Source organism: Salmo salar, chromosome ssa13 (genome assembly GCF_905237065.1).
Source record: "Salmo salar chromosome ssa13, Ssal_v3.1, whole genome shotgun sequence".
In the NCBI taxonomy this organism is placed as follows: Eukaryota; Metazoa; Chordata; class Actinopteri; order Salmoniformes; family Salmonidae; genus Salmo; species Salmo salar.
The window spans coordinates 83,476,925-83,498,482 of NC_059454.1; the positions used below are offsets into that span (position 1 = coordinate 83,476,925).

Consider the following 21,558-nt stretch of genomic DNA (forward strand, 5'->3'; position numbering starts at 1 on the left):
ACCTAGTTGACTACATTAAAATGTTGAAAGCCTTCAATGGCGCTGCCCATGCTAATATGGCCTTTTGGCCACTAGATGCCACTATCATTCTCTATAGATGTGTTAGCTGACAAAATCACGAAAATTAAACCAAATATTTTTTTAGAACTAAACCAAGATAGACCACAGCATGTCGTTTCCAATGGGAACAAATTAGTCATAGTGGGCAGAACAAGCAAGGAGGTGGGCAGAGACAAGCCCGAGCATCATCTGCATTCCGTTAGCTAACGCCTACTTTGTGAATTGAGCGTATGCAATAACTCCATTCGCCTGAACGCACCTTCTAAACAACGCGATTTTTGAAAACCTTTGCAAATGGCAAAGTCTACAAAACTTAGTCCACTCTTTTCGGAACAGATTGTAGTTTTGGGAACAGAAAACGGTATTGAGATCAAATGTTTCGTCGATTAGAACATTTGCAGAATGTCGGCCAAAATCCATCTCGTTCCATGCTCTCCCACTGCTCGACAGTGGGCTTGTAGTGAGTGGGAACGCCAAGCGGATGCTTCACATTTATACATCCAGTGAAATATCTGTCTCATTGTTCTATCTGTGATTATACAGTATGTGCGCTTCCATGGGGCAGAAGTCAGCGTGTTGTTGTGATTCTGGACGGCCAGATTGCTAGCAAGAATAACAAGAAACTCCATGTGGGGAATCGTAAATGGCTCGTTTTATCTTGTTCTTGATACCATGTCTTTTTTTGACTGATTTCATGGCAATGCTAATATGGCAAAAATTCACTAACCAACAAGTGTAAGGATGTATTTGAGAGGAAACAAGTGCTCATTGAGCAAATTTATGTTTTCAATAAACATTGTAGACGAAATATATTTTGCATGTTGTCAACAATCAAAGCCAACCCCTTGCTGTTTTGCCCCATTGTTGTGCACACATCAGTTCTTAGGAAAAAAGAGGATCAAGCACGCCCCCATTCTCATTGACGGGGCTGTAGTGGAGCAGGTTGAGAGCTTCAAGTTCCTTGGCGTCCACATCACCAACAAACTAACATGGTCCAAGCACACCAAGACAGTCGTGAAGAGGGCATGACAAAACCTACTGTATTCCCCCTCAGGAGACTGAAAATATTTGGCATGGTTCCTCAGATCCTCAAAAGGTTTTACAGCTGCACCATCGAGAGCATCCTGACCGGTTGCATCACTGCCTGGTATGGCAACTGCTCGGCCGCCGACGCAATGCACGACAGAGGGTAGTGCGTACGGCCCAGTACATCACCGGGGCCAAGCTTCCTGCCATTCAGGACCTCTATACCAGGCGGTGTCAGGCCCTAAAAAATTGTCAAAGACTCCTGCCACCCTAGTCATAGACTGTTCTCTCTGCTACCACACGACAAGCAGTACCGCAGCGCCAAGTCTAGGTCCAAGAGGCTTCTAAACAGCTTCTACCCCCAAGCCATAAGACTCCTGAACATCTAATCAAATGCTACCCAGACTATTTGCCCCCCCCTACACTGCTGGTACTCTATTATCTATGCATAGTCACTTTAATAATTCTACCTACATGTACATATTACCTCAATTACCTCGACACCGGTGCCCCCGCACATTGACTCTGTACCGGTACCCCCTGTATATAGCCCCGCTATTGTTATTTTACTTCTGCTATTTAATTATTTGTTATTCTTATCCCTTACTTTTTGGGGTATTTTCTTAAAACTGCATTGTTTGTTAAGGGCTTGTAAGTAAGTATTTCACTGTAACGTCTTCACCTGTTGTATCCGGCGCATGTGACAAATACAATTTGACTTGATTTGATCGATATACATCAATGTTTTAAAAAAAAAATCTATTCCCGTTTACCAAAACGATTGAGAATGCAACGCCCACGCAACTACCCCATATACGTAACTACGTAAACAGGAAGAGTCGTTGCAGCGACGCATCGCCGTGAAAGTGTTGTTCAAAATGATCCCGCGCACAATAAAAAGTGTACTGTTTTGTAACTTGTTTTAGAACAGTGGTCATTTTATGATTCTCTGATGGAAAGATGCAATGAGGATGAGAAGTTGAATGCCCCGTCCGATTTTGTGGCATCAAGTGTCTCAAGTAAGTCCTAAAAAGCTAGCTAGCTAAGTTAGTTGGCTAGCTACCCGGAAGCTAACGCCAGCTGCACCTAACGTTACCTAGCACTTTTTTAGCATTGCTAACTAATTACTTAAGTTATAGAATTTTCGAAGTTATACAGCAGCATAAGTTGTGTCTTGTTGCACCAAACGTACCTAGTCGCGTATGCGCCGAACCTGTCCTCTTGGATGGCATTGGGACCATATGGAACATTTGACAAATACAATTTAATTTATATTGATGGGTACACTTGCTGTTTTTACTTCCTCCATGGGTACAGTCGCAATGGCCGCCAGTCCACCCATTATGCCACCATTGACTTGAATGGGGATGTCCATTCTATTCATTCTATTTCTATATTTGGGACAGCATCCTTACTCGCAGGTGTACTGTCACATGCTTGTTGCAAGTTAATTCTCACATACTGAATACTGCATATTGTTTTTCAGAGGGTAGTCAGAGGACCCTGATGCCCCCATCCCATTTCACCGCAAGCACCCAGTCTGCCTCCATCATAGTACCAGGGACTGTAACGGGACAAGGAACAACACCAATAAAATGGGTCACCCATGCCACAACACCCCCATCGGACTCTGGCCCTGCCAACCCATGGCTCACCATGGCTCAGGCCAAACAGGAAATTCTAGAACTACACAGAGAAAACCAGAGGATTCTGATGTTACAGGGAGACCGCTCCAGAGGAACGAAGTCAACAGAGGATTCTGCCCACTCCATAGCGAGGTCAGGTGCTGCCCTATACGCCTTGCTGATGAAATCCACTTCATTCACTTCTCACTCATGTCTATTAACATAACACCTGACCTGCTCCTCCCACCCCCCACACACAGGTCTGGAGTGAGAGGTGAGCAGGCCTCCAGGTGGGAGACAGAATGGAGACTGGACACAGAGCGTTTCCGGGCAGAGTCAGAGAGGCTGAAAGGCCAGGTAGAAGCACTGAAGGAAGTTGCAGGGAAACAGAGAGAGGAGATGAGGGACAAAGAAACTTCTCTGAACAGGTATTGTACTGTATAGACACTAACTTGTCATTATGGCATATTAGTAGCCTAGATCTTACATTCCTCATTCAATAATTCACATTTTATGGAGAAATCTGTATCCTGCTTCTATTCTAAGTAGACTGACTTAAAAAAAAAAAAGTGATATTCCCTTCCCTCTCCGTATTGCAGGCAGAGTCATGAAATGGAGGTGATGCGGGAGGAGTTATATAAGACTAAGACTGAGCTCAGCCAAGTCAGTGTGGAGCTGGTCCAAAAGAGAGAGGACAAAGAGAGACTCAGCACCCAGGTAACAGTTATTCACAAGAACTCTACATTTGTGTAGGTTGTCATCCCAGCTCACCTCTTTTATGTGTGGTAGTAACTAAGGGAAAGTTCAGTTATTTGCATCTAGCTTGCAGCAGCTGTGGCATGATTGCAAAACTATACAGTGCATTCGGAAAGTATTCAGACCCCTTGACTTTTTCCACGTTTTGTTACGTTACAGCCTTATTCTAAAATTAGTTCAATATTTTTTTCCTCATGAATCTACACACAATACCCCATAATGACAAAGCAAAAACTGGTTTTTAGATATGACATTTACATAAGTATTCAGACCCTTCACACAGTACTTTGTTGAAGCACCTTTGGCAGCAATTACAGCCTAGATTCTTCTTGGGTATGACACTACAAGCTTGCCACAACTGTATTTGGGGAGTTTCTCCCATTCTTCTCTGCAGATCCTCTCAAGCTCTGTCAGGTTGGATGGGGAGCATCGCTGCACAGCTATTTTCAGGGTCTCTCCGGTGATGCCTTTTACTGAGGAGTGGCTTCCGTCTAGCCGCTCTGCCATAAAGGCCTGATTAGTGGAGTGCTGCAGAAATGGTTGTCCTTCTGGAAGGTTCTTCCATCTCCACAGAGGAGCTCTGTCAGAGTGACCATCGAGTTCTTGGTCACCTCCCTGACCAAGGCCCGTCTCCCCCGATTCATCAGTTTGGCCGGGTGTCTAGCACTAGGAAGAGTCTTGGTGGTTCCAAACTTCTTCCATTTGAAGAATAATGGAGGCCAATGTATTCTTGGGGACCGTCAATGCTGCAGAAATGTTTTGGTACCCTTCCCCAGATCTGTGCCTCGACACAATCCTGTCTCTGAGCTCTACGGACAATTCCTTCGACCTCATGAATAGTTTTTTTCTCTGACTTGCACTGTCAACTGTTGGACCTTATATAGACAGGTGTGTGCCTTTCCAAAAATGTCCAATCAATTGAATTTACCACAGGTGGACTCCAATCAAGTTGTAGAAACATCTCAAGGATGATCAATGGAAACAGGATGCACCTGAGCTCAATTTCAATTCTCATAGCAAAGAGTCTGAATGTAAATAATTTATTATTGTTGTAATTTTTTTAATACATTTGCAAAAATGTCTAAAAACCTTTTTTCGCCTTGTCATTATGGGGTATTGTGTGTAGATTGATGAAGAAAAATTGAATCAAATTTAGAATAAGGCTGTAATGTATCAAAATGTGGAAAAAGGGAAGGGGTCTGAATACTTTCCGAATACATTGAATATTGATGGTCCAAGAAATGGTATAGAAGCCAAGTCAGGTATGCTTGCAGCCCCCAAGGACTGTAATTTTGAATCACTGCTTCAAAACAGTTATTGGTTTAAATCAATTCCCTGCTCCCAGGCTTCCACTCAAACCTCTTCTTTATTTACTACATTGACCTTGTATTGGACAATGCCTGCTCTCTGTGGTGTGCAGCTGGAGATGCTGGAGAGGAAGTCTGGGGAGGAGGCTGAGAGGCTGAGGAGGGAGGTGGAGAGGAGCAGACAGGAAACCCACAGGCTGACCAGGCAGGCTGATACAGCCAGGCTGCAGGCTGGGGAGGAGGCCAAGCAGGAGTTGCAGAAACTAAATAAGCAACTGGAGGAATCCCACAGGAGACATGAAACACAGGTAAGAATGTTTTTTTCAGATTGTTTGAATTTCTTTCTGAACAATTTAACAAACATGTCGCAAATAATTCATTTTTTACAGATGTAAGTTTTATTGTGGATCTCTTTATTTGTTCCCTCTAGTTGCAGCAGTTGACTGCCACCCATGACACTGAATTGTCCACAGTCAAACAGATGAGCTCTGAGGTGCAGGAGAGGTTATGTCACCTGTCACAGGAGGTGACTCATCTGAAGTGCTGTCTACTGGAACTGTCTGCAGAGAGAGATGGACTGAAAGAACAACTAAGGTAGATGTTATATTTGATCCCAAAGCTTTGTAAATATACTGCTTTGTTCAATGGATGAATAAATGGATAGTATCTCATTTTTGGGTTCTTATTTTTTCAGCCAAATGGGCACTGCTTTTGAGACCCAGTCAGCAACGTTGCAGAGTCTTAGAAACTACATTGGACAACTTACCCCTGAGAGGGGGTTGGAAGAGAAACTAACTGAAACCATTCAGGTGGGGAGATTCATTGATGACATTGATTTAGATCAAGTTACTTGTGTGCTCTAAGGAAACACACAAGGAAAAAGACAGTTGGTGCTTAACCAAGCAGAGAAATTGATTGTTCTTCCAGCAAAGTCTTGCCTGTAGAACAAGGTGAATCTTGCCTCATTTAATCTGTGTGGTATGAGCATATTTTCATATTACTATGTAATAAGTAGTCAATATTCTAATCTGAATTCCTCTATAGACACTGAATAGGGAGAAGGAGGCTCTGCAAGTGACAACAGAGCTTCTGACGGTCAGACTCAACTCTGTGAACGACATATTGGCCCTACAAGAGGAGGAGATGGTAGGGAAGGTGTTTGAACCATGCTTGTGTGTTCACAGCCCTATAGCTGATGCAGAATCCTCTTATTTCTTTCAGATACTTGATTAATATCCATTCCTCCATGTGAGGGTGACTATATCTGAGTGGTTTGTGGGTTAAGTAAAGGCTTTGTCACGTTCACAGACTCTGTCAGACCCTCTCCTGAAAGCTGGGCCCAAAGCCACTCGGGTTCTGCGTTGCTGGAGAGAGAAGGTCTTCATGTTGTTGGTCCAGCTTCGCTCAAAGGATATCGAACTGAGGGGAGAAAAGGATACACTTCTCTCAACCGTATGTGATTTAGGAGGCTTATGACTTAACTTGACGAACTCCAACCACTGAAATAATGTTCAGTGTAAAATAGGCAAATTGTGATTCATGATAAGGGACATATTCGAAACGTGCAGAAAACATCCATGAGTCTATTGTGTGTCCTGTTGCTTCAGATCTCATCTCTGGAGCAGGAGGTGAAGAAGGAGAAGTACCAGTCCAGTGTGTTCCAGCACAGCCTGCAGGACAGAACAGCTGAGCTGGAGCTGGAGAGGGTGGCTAGGGAGGTGAGGAGGAGCAGGGGGACAGCCTCTGTGGGAGTATCTCAATGCATCTCTTCATAGGATGGCTTTCCTCCATTTTGTTGAGACATGATGCATCTGCTGTTGCCAGGGGGAGTTGCCAATTACCATTGTCGTGTTAGTACAGCAGAGGGCGCCACTTCTCATGTAAAACCTCTTACGCACCTCCCATCAGTATTAAGAGAATACAAAAAATGCTTCCTTTAAAAAAATGTATAACAATGATTACAATTTCCAGATTAAATACTCTCAAACAATTCTCAAAAGACACGATTGAACCCTGAAGTCAGTGTGAGATGACATTCAACTTTTTTCAGAAGTTTGACATTTAACTGTATGTAATCAAAAGGTCACTATGACCTCATCAGAAAGGAGACCCTAGTAGTTGTCTTGTGGCAGATCGGTTTTTATGTTTGTCTGGTCCTGTCAGGCCATGGAGCAGGACGTGGATACAACTAAGAGGGAGAACACAGAGCTGAAGAGCTGGAGTCAGGAGGCAGAGGCTGGACTGAGGACCATGACAGAGGATGCCCAGCGGTAAAGAGCTGACAGATAGACAGGTCCACTTGACAACCACTATACAAGTCAAGCTTCGCCTGAGATATTTAAGTTGTACTAACTGTAATTTTGTACATTGGGCACCTAATCTTTTCTAGACTTTCCCAGCTTTCACAGTCCATATCACTCATACCATCTGTTGTAAAATGTCCAATGACACAGGGTGAATTTGTGTACTACTCGATCCTACAATCCTCATTTGATGTCAAATCTTTTGTTATAGTACCAGTTCTTCTTTCTACAGATTCAGTCAGGCGTTTGAGGCTAAGATGTCAGAGGTGGAGACCGTCCAAACACGTCTGAACAGCTTTGGCCAGAGGCTGACCTTTGCCAAAAGAAGAGTGGACACAATTCAAGGTCTGTCTATAGATCTGAAATTATTTCTCCCTGCTTAACTACAGGAAATCTTACAACAGTGAGTTTAAATTGCATGTGCCCCTAGATAATTCTTTTCACTGTTTTATTCTGGATCAGTTTGACCACATATTCACTGTACTTTTGTCTCGCAGGTCTAATGATGAGGAAGGAGGCCCTACGGAGAGTGCAGCAGGCCACTAAAGCAGCCAACCCGGTCTCTGAGCGGTATGATAACTGACCACACTGGACCACCTTGGCCCTGGGTCTCCCTGAACCTGAGCTGGCAATGGCCAGTTATTAATCAGGAAAAGGCCTTGACTTGTAGACTGTTGCCTCAGTTTGTCTCTACCACTACATCTCCCATTGCCTCACTAGTTGTGCTGTCCTCTTTCTCTATTCACAGTGCCGCTGTCACAGAGCTCCAGGCAGAGCTGGCCTCGGCGTGTGAGGAGAGCGACAAGCTCAGGCAGGAGCTCAAGAGAACCCCTGAGCTCATTGAGAGTGCCCTGGCTGATGTCCGTGAACAGTGTACGCTGTTTAGTCATCTGTTCAGAGAGATTCAGACTTGCATGAATTCCTTGTACCCTGTATCTGTACCTACAGTAGATTTGCATGCACCATCAAATCAAATTTTATTTGTCATATTTGCCGAATACAACAGGTTTAGACCTTATAGTGAAATTCCTACTTACAAGTCCTTAACCAACAATGCAGTTTTAAGAAAAATAAGTGTTAAGTTAAAAATACAATATAATTAAAGAGCAGCAGTAAAATAACAGTGGCGAGGCTATATACAGGGGGTATCAGTACAGAGTCATTGTGCGGGGCACAGGTTAGTCGAGGTAACTGAGGTAATATGTACATGTAGGTAGAGTTAAAGTGACTGCAGAGATAATAAACATAGAGTAGCAGCAGCGTATAAATGGGAGGGTAATGCAAATAGTCTGGGTAGCCTTTTGATTCAGGAGTCTTATGGCTTGTGGGGTAGAAGCTGTTTCGACCTAGACTTGGCGCTCCGGTACCGCTTGCCATGCGGTAGCAGAGAAACAGTCTATGACTAGGGTGACTGGAGTCTTGGACCATTTTTAGGGCCTTCCTCCTCTTGTATATCCTGACTATGTGGTAGTAGAAATACTCAGAATACAGTACACCAGGGGTGTCAAGCATACGGCTTGCTAGGTGGTTCAAGCCGGACCGCGGGTGGTTTGAATCCGGCCCGCGGGGGGAGCAAAGTCAATCTACTTTTTAAAATAACCAAAACCAAATGAGAACAGTGTAGTAATGATAATGAACCTACATTCATACGGTTCATTGACTGTGTCCAGCTCGCTAATAATTACCGTAATGAAAGATAGAGACCGGGAGCATCGAAAATTCCCCCAATTATGGATCGAGGCCTATATTTGGCAATTTCTACAGTGAGGAAAAATAACCAATTTTCCGTGCGGCCCTTTGGACCTTGTTGAAGACTGAATGCGACCTCCTGGGCAAATGAGTTTGACACCCGTGCAGTACACCATCTGTGTTCCCCCTCTCCAGTTGATAGTGAGGTGAGGCAGCTGAGGCAGGCTGCAGAGCGAAGCAGGGGGGAAGCCCAGGAGGCCCAGGCAGCCAGAGAGGAGGCCCAGCAGAGGCTGCAGGAGGCCCACACACAGCTAGAGGAGAGCAACCTCAACCTAGAGCAGCTCCATGCACAGCTGATCAGCCAACAGGAGGCCAGTGACAGAGGTTAGAGAGGAATCAGGGCGGACTGAAGTGTACAGTGCCAGGATTCCATTGTAATTCAGTCAATTAAGTTTACTGTCTGAATTTAAAATATCTTGTGTTCTGCAAGGATTTGTTGATCTATTCATCAAATTTCAATTTCTCTTGAAATCGATGTGACCGAATTGTTGACATGTCACAAAATGTTCTGTTTGACTGTGTCCCATCAGCCCTGCGAGAGAGAGTGTCTGAGACAGAGGATCACTGTGCTCAGCAGCTTAGAGTGATGGAATCTCAACTCAACACGGCCAGAAGAGAACACACCAAAGCAGGTAGCGTACACATGACTCATTCATCACATAATGGCCATCTCAACACAAGCATGTGAAAGGGTCATGTAGAGTTCAGAGGATTCATATATGCATCTACAGAAATGTACTGTAGTGTAAATATATATGGTTAAGACTGATAGGACTCCTGTCTGTTAAAGTGGTGGCCCTGCGTCAGTTTGAGAGACAGGCAGAGAGAGAGAGGGAGCAGGAGAGAGAAGCACAATGCCTTCAGAGTGAACACACCAAGAGAGAAATCCTGGATCTACAGAAACTACTGCAAGAAAAGGACAAGGACAGAAACCTACTTTTGGTGAGTTCATTGTTTTTTTCCCATGTCTTGGTTTATTGTAAGTTAGCCACGGACCTCAGGCTTCGTTCACGTATTGTACGTTCTGAAAGCCTGGTGAACTTGTCGTCAGAAAGACGCTAAAAAGGGGTTAGTCTAGATGGAAACTAGTATTTCACATGGTTCAAGCTCTGAACAGAAACATTTCTGACTTCCAAAAAGCAAGCTGACATAAGATACAAAAAAACAATGCTACATAGGCTACTTAAACTTTGTCCGACATGGTAGAAAAAAATGAAAATGACAAACAAAAAAATGCCTCTCCTAACAGGGAATGTCATTTCTACTCAGAGCAATCAAATGTGAGCGTTGAATGCCAGCGCCTCCATCAACAGTCAACAAGACGAGTTTTGGAAGGATGGCCTCTGCGAGACTTATTGTTTACCATGTTGAGAAAGTTTTAAAAAATTGTGAAACTGACAACTATCAAGACACTTTCTTACACAGATCCATTTTCAGTATTTGTATATTTTGCCTCCCACAGGCGACTGTACGTGAGAGGGGTCTGATGAGTGAGTATAAGGCAGCTCGGACCACAGCCCTGCAGACTTCTGTGGCCTTGAAGGAGCAGCAGCAGAGACCCTCAAGGAAGAGCAACACTCTGAGAGCCAAAGACCAGCCACAGACCAGAGGTAACTTCCACCTACACACCATGTTGTCACATTGTCACTTACTTGTATTATAATCTAATACAAGTGTGTGCGTATATATAACACTTTATACACTGACTATACCAAAAATTAGGAACACCTTCCTAATATTGAGTTGCACCCACCCCTTTTGCCCTCAGAACAGCCTCAATTCATCAGGGAATGGACGCTACAAGGTGTCGAAAGTGTTCCACAGGGATGCTGGCCCATGATTCCAATGCTCCCCACAGTTGTGTCAAATTGGCTGGATGGCCTTTGGGTGGTGGACCATTCTTGATACACACAGGAAACTGTTGAGCGTTAAAAAAAACAGCAACGTTGCAGTTCTTGACACAAACCGGTGCACCTGGCACCTACTGCCATACCCCACTTAAAGGCTCTGAAATCGTTTTTCTTGCCCATTCACCATCTGAATGGCACACACATACAGTACCAGTCAAGTTTGGACACCTACTCATTCAAGTGTTTTTAGTTTTTTTACTATTTTCTACATTGTAGAATATTAGTGAAGACATCAAAACTATGAAATAACACATGGAATCGTAGTACCGTAATTTCCGGACTATTGAGCGCACCTGAATATAAGCCGCACCCACAGAATTTTTTTAAAATCATTATTTTGAACATAAATAAGCCGCACATGTTTATAAGCCGCAGGTGCCTACCGGTACATTGAAACAAATGAACTTTACACAGACTTTAACGAAACACGGCTTGTAACAAAAATAAATAGGCTTTAACGAAGCACGGCTTGTAACAAAAATAAATAGGCTTTAACGAAACACGGCTTGTAACAAAAAATAAAAATTAGCAGTAAACAGTAGCCTACCAAGAAAGTCATTGGTCACTATCTTCCTCCTCCTGTGCACTGAAACCACTGAAGTCATTCCTTCGGTGTCTGAGTTGAATAGCCTCAGAATTGCTTCATCCGATATTGGATCGTTTTCATTGTCGCTCTCGTCACTGTTTGTGACCTTAACCCGTTCGGCAATTTCATTGGTCTAATGAAAGCTTCATGCCGGCAAAAAACTGAGCACGTCACAGAATGTGTTTTTTTGAAGAACAAAAACATTTTGAAAGCGGGAAAAATCCATATATTAGCCGTGTCATTGTTTAAGCCGCAAGGTTGAAAGCGTGGGAAAAAGGTGGCGGCTCATAGTCCGGAATTTACGGTAACCAAAGTTGTGTTAAACAAATAAAAATATATTTTAGATTCTTCAAAGTAGCCACCCTTTGCCTTGATGACAGCTTTGCACTCTTGGCATTCTCTCAACCAGCTTCATGGTGAATGCTTTTCCAACAGTCTTGAAGGAGTTCCCACATATGCTGAGCACTTGTTGGCTGCTTTTCAATCAATCAATCAATCAATCAAATGTATTTATAAAGCCCTTCTTACATCAGCTGATGTCACAAAGTGCTGTACAGAAACCCACCCTTAAACCCCAAACAGCAAGCAATGCAGGTGTAGAAGCACGGTGGCTAGGAAAAACTCCCTAGAAAGGCCAGAACCTAGGAAGAAACCTAGAGAGGAACCAGGCTATGCAATCTGATTGCAGCCCAACTAACTCTAATGAACTTATCCTCTGCAGCAGAGGTAACTCTGGGTCTTCCTTTCTTGTGGCGGTCCTCATGAGAGCCAGTTTCATCATACCGCTTCATGGTTTTTGCGACTGCACATGAAATGTTCCATGTTGACTGACCTTCATGTCTTAAAGTAATGATGGACTGTCTTTTCTCTTTGCTTATTTGAATGGTTCTTGGCATAATATGGACTTAGCCCTATTTGGTAAAGGCCATCTTCTGTATACCACCCCTACCTTGTCACAACACAACTGATTGGCTCAAACTCATTAAGAAGGAAAGAAATTCCACAAATTAACTTTTAGCAAGCCACACCTGTTAATTGAAATGCATTCCAGCTGACTACCTCATGAAGCTGGTTGAGAGAATGCCAATAGTGTGCAAAGCTGTCATCAAGGCAAAGGGTGGCTACTTTGAAGAATTTTATATCAAATATATTTGGATTTGTTTAACACTTTTTTTTGGTTACTACATAATTCCATATGTGCTACGGCATGGTTTTGATGTCTTCACTGTTATTCTACAGAGTAAAAAATAGTAAAAATAAAGAACCCCTGGAATGTGTAGGTGTGTCCAAACTTTTGACTGGTACTGTACAATCTATGTCTCATGGCTTAAAAATCCTTCTTGAACCTGTCTCCTCCCCTTCGTCTACACTGATTTGAAGTGGATTTAATAAGTGACATCAATAAGGGATCATAGTCTGTCATGGAAAGAGCAGGTGTCCTTCAGTATACTATTATCTATAACATGTTTATAGCAAATGTATAAAACATAGACTGAAACTGTTATTGGACTACAGTTAACATGTCTACAGACACACAGTAGTAACCAGTGAACTGTTCTGTGTGTTCCCTGTTAGACTCGCTACTGTCAGTGCTTGGGGACCTTCGGACTCTGAGTGCTGCAGTGGTCCACAGCTCAGAAGACGATGCAGAAGAGGAAGGACATGGGGACAGGGTACGGTATTCCAGAACCAGAGGGGACGACTCACTAAAGTGACGGTCCGCAATAAGTACTAGGAACTTTTTTTTTCTGCATGTTTCTTTTTTTAAATTGCGATCCATTTCTGTTTTGAGATTTGAACTTTTCAAGTCTCAAATCTTAGTTTTTTTTTATACACTCTTCATGACTAATTGACATTTCATTACGTACATGTAACTCAGACTCCATGTTGATGGTATTATGTGGGTGGATTATTTAGTGCTTTCTTAATGTCTATAAAATGGCACTGTCGACACAACGGCAATGTTCCCAGTTTGAAAATGCATTGGATTTTTGAAGATTTCATGGATCTACTTAATGTTAATTGACTTTTGGCTGACAGGCTCCGGCCGGAGGAGAAGCTCACTGACTGTGATGAGTTCATATAAGGTAGGTGAGTGTGTGGCCTGTTCTCCCAGTCTAATCAATAAGTCAATGTGCTTTCTCCCAGGGCCTCACAGCGTGACAGGAAAATCAAATGAATGGATAGCTTCGTTCAAAACAGTGTGCTGCCTTCCGCTGGAGAAGACTAAAAAACATGCTTGTTGTGACCCTGAGTGCCCTGAACTGTAGCCCTGGAGACGTGAGATTGACCTCTGCTGATGTTTCTATAGTCTTGCTAATGGTTGTGTTTATGAAGACATGGATCACCATCTTTGACAAAGTTGTGTATTTGTTTGTGATGTAATAAATTATGTTGATATTTAAAACTTTCGTTGTGTCTGGGAAGTGCTTTTTTGATGGAACTTAGAACGCGTTTCATGAAAATTTGGATCGCCTGTCCTCCATTAAGGAATGGAGAGATCGTGACAGTATGTGAAAACTCAGATGGCTCTTACTTAAAGTGACCTGGTGATTCACGGTCTATCAGAAGCTGTCATCGCCTGATTATGACTATAAGTGGAAGTCAGGCCTAACTGGAAGAGATGTTCAATTTAGTCGCTATATTTAGTGTTGTGAAAGTATGTCCTCTTTTTATGTTTTAGTGATATATATTTCCATTATCAAGCACTAGCTGGAGTGATCAATTGGCTCCAGAAAAACAACCTGGACTGCAGCAGAGAAAAATACACATGTGTATATATAAGCATTCATGATTATGATTAGCTATACTAATGATAAATTAATTGAAATGAATTTAAGTGTAGCCCTGGTTCCTGTTTGTGTCCCTTGCCATCAGCCTCTTGTTGTTTTTCCTTTTACAGAACACCATTACAGTTTCATGCAATTTATGCAGCACTAATTGGGACTGAGGCTCTCCATGCCAACAACAAACTCAATCAGGCATATCCATCAGAGGTACAATACAAATCCTGGTGTTGGGAAGGGCTAAGATAACCAAGCTATCTGTACAGTATTGACTAGCTGTAAGTGGGCGACGTGCTAGATGCTAGTGTAAAGGCAGACTGAGATTGTGAATGTGCTGGCCGTGCACGTGAGAGTGCATGATGCAGGGTGATTTGTTTCCCAGAAGGCTGTGAAGCAGCAGCAGGACCATCTGATGGATGTCTGCTTTATCTGTCCCCAGCAGTGTCCTCATCAGTGTCCTCATCAGACCCCAGCAGCTCTAAGGCATTGTATCGTTTGGTGCAGAGAGGACCCCTGACGTGACGTTTATCCTATGCAGTTAGGGGTGCCATTTTCCATTCCAATGTCCTCTCTGTCAGGTTACTGTTATCACAGAGTATGTTTAACTTCGGCTCACTGACACAAATGACTTTGATTCATGTATTGGTGATGTCGTGTTCATACACAGGTTGACATGAATGTTCTCTTTCTCTACATGTTAGCACTATAATGATGAACATTTCTGGCATGATCAATGTGGGATTGTCTGATTAGGCCTATATCTCTGGAGGACTACTCAATCCATCTAATTTAGTGGGATGCCAATCCTTTTCTTTGGATGGAGGCAAATACTAACACTAAACTCTATGTACTGATCTATAGTATAGTTTAATCGCAAATGTAATTGATAAACACAAGTACTCTAGATTCTACTCTTGTATTTCACATGCACATTACCACCTGCAGAAACATTTTCAACCAGCAGAGGGCATTGCTTTCCAATAACGATGACTGACACTGCAGATGACGTCATGTGTATCTTTCAGTGGGCTTAGTTTGGTTCGTTGCATAATGTCTTGATTTGTTATAACACTATAGAAGCACTGACACAAATTCACACTAACAAACCAAGACACAGAAACCCCCTATTACTATTGGCTGTTGGAGTGTGCTGCATTTTGCATTTTGCACCGAGGTCAGCGACTACTTCTAAAATGCATTTCTTTTACGTCAGCTTCTACAGCTTGTACCATGTTCATACTGCACATTTCCCTGAAGAAGTGACAATTCCCATTGCAATCCATTACTTTATTAGGCTTAATACAATGTCCTGTCTGAGCAAAGTGAAGTCTTTCTCCTGGTGAAACAGCAATAACATGCAGCACTTAGGCAGGAGAGGAGACTCGCCCACCAGCACTTAAAACCCTTCTATCTCTATGTTTCACTTATCCACAAATAGCCAAGTGTGCAATCTTCATGTCAGCACAGTGATAACAAGGTTCTGATGAAAAACCTACAGAAGCCACCACATTGTCTCTCTATTCATAACCAAACTGGTAAATGGATTTTATAATACATAACCTACCAGCTGAAACTTAGCAGTATATTTCAGCAGCTTCGCAAAGAATGGTGTGGTATGGTAGCAAGGTATCATAGTAGTAGCTAACTTAGGAATAATTGAATAGAGCTAGACGACATGAAATAAGCAAGGCGATAAAAAGCTTTCAATAAGCTCCCAGCCCTTTTTATTAGCAATTCAGAATTAATGATATGTTAAATAAGAAATTCCGACGAGCAGGAAGGTGCTGACCTCCTTGGCTCAGTCCTCTTCCTTACTTAATGATGCTGGGCAGCCTCCCTGTGAGCAGCTGTTGATGTGTTGGAGAGGAGGTACAGACAGATCCGTGGGGAAACCGTGTCTGCTATGGCACTGTGCTGTTTTGTGGTTAGGAAGATGATAAAATGTAGTGAAAATGGAGAAAACAAACATCTTAAACCAAAAACGAACTTGTCTTTGGACCATATGACTCATCATATACTTATATAACATGATTCTGATTAAGCATTGCCATCAGGCATCTGCAGAATTTCAACACTGATCTGTATATTTGGAATAGGCTGGTTAGTTTGTGTTATATTTACCACATAACCTGACCAGGAAAGATTCCAGGCCCTAGTTCTAATAATAACTCTAGAAAACACTGTTCAGTCTGTGTTGGCCAAGGATGTTCAGGCTGACCTGAGGACATAACAGGCATGGTGGTTTAGCTAGCTGAGGCGGAAGCTAAGGCTGATGTAATTCAGTCAGTCAGTGCAGTGCTCACCACCACCAGCGCTCCATGCTGGACCAGGACATGGTGGATGGCTCAGTGCTGTGGCAGGCCATGCTAAAGGGGACAGCAGCATGCATAAGGAGCTGTGTGGCTGGGAGGATGCAGCCCAGTAACCCTATTTATAGATACAGTAAGTCTGGGGCATTACCTTAGGGAATGGCAGCAGTGTACTGAACTGTCCTATCTTAAAAATGAACTCTAACTTTTGCATGGATAAGAAATAAACTTACACAGTACAATGTACAGCTATGTACTTTATTTTCAAACAAGGCTCCACAATACCAATAATGGAAATTAAGGATAAGTTATTATTAATAAGTTTAGAATTCTACAAGGACAGAATTCAAGGTTAGTTGAAATGGATAAACATGTATAACCCAGGTCTGCAGTAGCCTACACAGCACTGTAGGTAGAGAAGCAGTAATGGTCCAGGTCTGCAGTAGCCTACACAGCACTGTAGGTAGAGAAGCAGTAATGGTCCAGGTCTGCAGTAGCCTACACAGCACTGTAGGTAGAGAAGCAGTAATGGTCCAGGTCTGCAGTAGCCTACACAGCACTGTAGGTAGAGAAGCAGTAATGGTCCAGGTCTGCAGTAGCCTACACAGCACTGTAGGTAGAGAAGCAGTAATGAGGTTGGTTCTCATGGCCTTTATGTGTTGTCAGACTTGTCAGTCAAGTCACGTTGACCTCAGCCAAATGATTCTTGTCATGTCAGTCTATGTGGGCCCCAGATTGAGAGAACATCAAGGGCGGCCAACCTAAAGGTCCTGAAGGTCAACTAGGAACCTGCAGTCCCCAAGGGGGTTGAATCAGTTCACTGAATTTATCATTAGACTCCAATCTGGCAGAAACATCCTGCTACACTACAGTTTAATATTACGTTATAATGTATACTTTAAAAAGGTTTTATTTCTGGTTTCACTGACCGCGATCAGTTGTTCAGCTATGCCTCTCTTTCACAAATAGTTATTTAGATAGTCACGCATGCACAGTACCAGTCAACAGTTTGGGCACACCTACTCATTCCAGGGTTTTTCTTTATTTTTACTATTTTCATCATTGTAGAATAATAGTGAAGACATCATAACTATGAAATAACACATATGGAATCATATTCATGCATTTGAGCCAATCAGTTGTATTGTGCCATTTTTTGAGAAACGACAGTCCATCGTTACTTTAAGACATGAAGGTCAGTCAATCTGGAAAATGTCAAGAACTTTGAAAGCTTATTCAAGTGCAGTCACAAAAACCTTCAAGCGCTATGATGAAACTAGCTCTCATGAGGACCGCCACAGGAAAGGAAGACCCAGAGTTACCTCTGCTGCAGAGGATAAGTTCATTAGAGTTACCAGCCTCAGAAAATGCAGCCCAAATAAATTAATCACAGAGCTCAAGTAACAGACACATCTCAACATGAACTGTTCATCAACTGTTCAAAGGAGACTGTGTGAATCAGGCCTTCATGACTGAATTGCTGCAAAGAAACCACTACTAAAGGACACCAATAATAAGAAGAGACTTGCTTGGGCCAAGAAACACAAGCAATGGACATTAGACCGGTGGAAATCTGACCTTTGGTCTAATGGCTCCAAATTTGAGATTTTTGGTTCCAACCGCCGTGTCTTTGTGAGACGCAGAGTAGGTGAATGGATGATTTCCGCGTGTTTGGTCCCCACCATGAAGCATGGTGGACGAGGTGTGATGGTGTGGGGGTGCATTGCTGGTGACACTGTCGGTGTCAGCATTCTGAGTTCCTCTGTCCAGTGTCTGTGTTATTCCTTTTTATTGGCCAGTCTGAGATATGGCTTTTTCTTTGCAACTCTACCTAGAAGGCCAGCATCCCGGAGTCGCCTCTTCACTGTTGATGTTGAGACTGGTGTTTTGTGGGTACTATTTAACGAAGCTGCCAGTTGAGGACTTGTGAGGCGTCTGTTTCTCAAACTAGACACTCTAATGTACTTGTCCTCTTGCTCAGTTGTGCACCGGGACCTTCCACTCCTCTTTCTATTCTGGTTCGAGCCAGTTTGCTCTGTTCTGTGAAGAGAGCCATACACAGCGTTGTACGAGATCTTCAGTTTCTTGACAATTTCTCACATGGAATAGCCTTAATTTCTCAGAACAAGAATAGGCTGACGAGTTTCAGAAGAAAGTTATTTGTTTATGGCCATTTTGAGCCTGTAATCGAACCCACAAATGCTGATGCTCCAGATACTCAACTAGTCTAAAGAAGGCCAGTTTTATTGCTTCTTTAATCAGAACAGTTTTCAGCTGTGCTAACATAATTACAAAAAGGTTTTCTAATTATCAATTAGCCTTTTAAAATGACAAACTGGGATTAGCAACGGGCCATTGGAACAATCAATCAACCAATCAATCAAATGTATTTATAAAGCCCTTTTTACATCAGCCGATGTCACAAAGTGCTATACAGAAACCCAGCCTAAAATCCCAAACAGCAAGCAATACAGACGTAGAAGCACGGTGGCTAGGAAAAACTCCCTAGAAAGACCAGAACCTAGGAAGAAACCTAGAGAGGAACCAGGCTCTGAGGGGTAGCCAGTCCTCTGGCTGTGCCGGGTGGAGATTATCAAAGTACATGGCAAAGATGTTCAAACGTTCATAGATGACCAGCAGGGTCAAATAATAATAATCACAGTGGTTGTAGAGGGTGCAACAGGCACCTCAGGGGTAAATGTCACTTGACTTTTCATAACACAGGAGTGATGGTTGCTGATAATGGACCTCTGTACACCTATGTAGATATTCCATAAAAAATCCTGCTGTTTACAGCTACAATAGACATTTACAACATTAGCAATGTCTACACTGTATTTCTGATCAATTTGATGTTATTTTAATGGACAAAAAATGTGATTTTCTTTCAAAAACAAGGACATTTCTAAGTGACCCCAAACAATCACGGCCGGATGAGATACAGCCTGGATTTTGATTTGTTTGACACTTTTTTGGTTCCTGCATGATTCCATACAGTATGTGTTATTTCATAGTTTGATGTATTCACTATTATTGTACCATGTAAAAAATAAAGAAAAACCCTTGAATGAATAGGTGTGTTCATACTTTTGACACGTACTGTATATCCTGTTCAAAACATAGCCATTTAACACTACACTGAATCGTGATCTTGGTAACCTCTGAGCTGTAATAAGCAGCAGTACAACCAGACCTAGTTTATCTCCCAGCTATAAGGTTACAGTACGTCCTCTTATCAGGAGTCTTTTGAAGCTTGCTCCGTTTAATTACCCCACCAAAATGTTCTTAGATTCACCCGGAAATTGGGAACACCCTTTACCACCCCTCCCATGTATACAGCTCCTCCTTTTGTGACTCACGGTTTTTCTTCTTTTACAGTTTTCTACAGTATGTGCACAGTGGATATCTCATCAAGAGGAAGAGAGAGACGGTGGGATGCTTTAGAAACAGAGCATCGCTAATTAAAATTGCCAGGCTAATTTGCTCCACTCTCTAAGCACTGACACTTGGCCGGTGGGATATTCTCCATCTGAAGACAGAGATGTTGGAATCAAATTACCGTTAATATTAATCTGTGCTGCAGCACCTTAGCTCCTTGTAGTTACCAGCATGCTAGTACAGGATAAAATAGCTCTCCAACGTATGTGATATTCTGAGCTATTCTCATTACTTTAAAAGACACAGTGGTAGTTCTACTGCAGTGGTAGTTCTACTGTAGATATTCCTATTCATCTGCAATTAGAGCTAAATTGCCAGTATATCTTGCTGTCAAATGGAACTGTACCATGTAGTGGTAGTTTCTCTTCCATTAGAGGATGCTGTATGAATTATAGAGGGAGTTGATGTTGTTCAAGACAATTACTGCATCCTTCCAATTGCCCCTCTATTAAAAAATACTGTGAAATGGTGCGGAGGACAATCAGTGCCTTCCTTCTGCCAGGAAGTAACAAACCGTTGATTCATATCAAATCAAAGTTATTCGTCATACACGTCATACAGGCTATGAGGGGTGGCCAGTCCTCTTCTGGCTGTGCCGGGTGAAGATTATAACAGAACATGGCCAAGATGTTCAAACATTCATAGATGACCAGCAGGGTCAAATAATAATAATCACAGTGGTTGTAGAGGGTGCAACAGGTCAGCACCTCAGGAGTAAATGTCTGTTGGCTTTTCATAGCCGATCATTCAGAGTATCTCTAACTCTCCTGCCGTCTCTAGAGAGTTGAAAACAGCAGGTCTGGGACAGGTAGCACGTCCGGTGAACAGGTCAGGGTTCCATAACCACAGGCAGAACTGTTGAAACTGGAGCAGCAGCACGACGAGGTGGACTGGGGACAGCAAGGAGTCATCAGGTGAGGTAGTCCTGAGGCATGGTCCTAGGACTCAGGTCCTCCGAAAGAAAGAAAGAAAGAAAGAAAGAAAGAAAGAAAGAAAGAAAGAAAGAAAGAAAGAAAGAAAGAAAGAAAGAGAGAAATAGAGAGAGAGAATTAGAGAGACCATAATTAAATTCACACAGGACACCGGATAAGACAGGATAAATACTCCAGATATAACAGACTGACCCTAGCCCCCCGACACAAACTATTGCAGCATAAATATTGGAGGCTGAGACAGGAGGGGTCGGAAGACACTGTGGCCCCGTCCGACGCTGAAGGCTCTGGGCTGCAGACCACCGCTGAAGACTCCGGACTGAGAGGCGTCGCTGGAGGCCCCGGGTTGAGGAACGTCGCTGGAGGCTCCGCGCTGAAGAGCGTCTTTATAGGTTCCAGACTGGGGACCTTCGCTGCAGGCTCCGTGCCATGGGTCATCACTACTGGTTCCAAATCATGGATAATCACTGGAGGCTTTGTGCCATGGATCATCACTGGAGGCTCCGGTCTATGGGTTATCACTGGAGGCTTCGTGCCATGGATCATCCCTACAAGCTCCGGGCCATGGATCATCACTGGAGGCTTCGTGCCTTGGATCATCCCTACGGGCTCCGGGCCATGGATCATCACTGGAGGCTTCGTGCCATGGATTAACACTACAGGCTCCGGGCCATGGATCATCACTGGAGGCTTCATGCCATAGATTGTCGCTGGAGACGTCAGACCATTGACCATCAGAGGCTTCCTTCGGGGTGCTGGAACTGGTCTTAC

The 21,558-nt window shown here is 43.1% G+C and overlaps 1 protein-coding gene across 1 annotated transcript; it reads left to right on the forward strand.

Moving 5' to 3' along the window:
- Window positions 1-1,891: 1,891 nt before the first annotated feature.
- Window positions 1,892-13,733, forward strand: cchcr1 (coiled-coil alpha-helical rod protein 1). The gene is made up of 20 exons (XM_014137661.2): window positions 1,892-2,105; window positions 2,573-2,864; window positions 2,972-3,139; window positions 3,311-3,428; window positions 4,888-5,082; window positions 5,205-5,368; window positions 5,469-5,583; window positions 5,819-5,920; window positions 6,083-6,226; window positions 6,382-6,492; window positions 6,938-7,044; window positions 7,310-7,422; window positions 7,575-7,647; window positions 7,826-7,950; window positions 8,962-9,150; window positions 9,357-9,458; window positions 9,617-9,768; window positions 10,289-10,436; window positions 12,898-12,995; window positions 13,471-13,733. The coding sequence occupies exons 1-20, from the start codon at window positions 2,039-2,041 to the stop codon at window positions 13,483-13,485; spliced, it is 2,598 nt and encodes an 865-aa protein (XP_013993136.2). The 5' UTR covers window positions 1,892-2,038; the 3' UTR covers window positions 13,486-13,733.
- The last annotated feature ends 7,825 nt before the right edge of the window (window positions 13,734-21,558 follow it).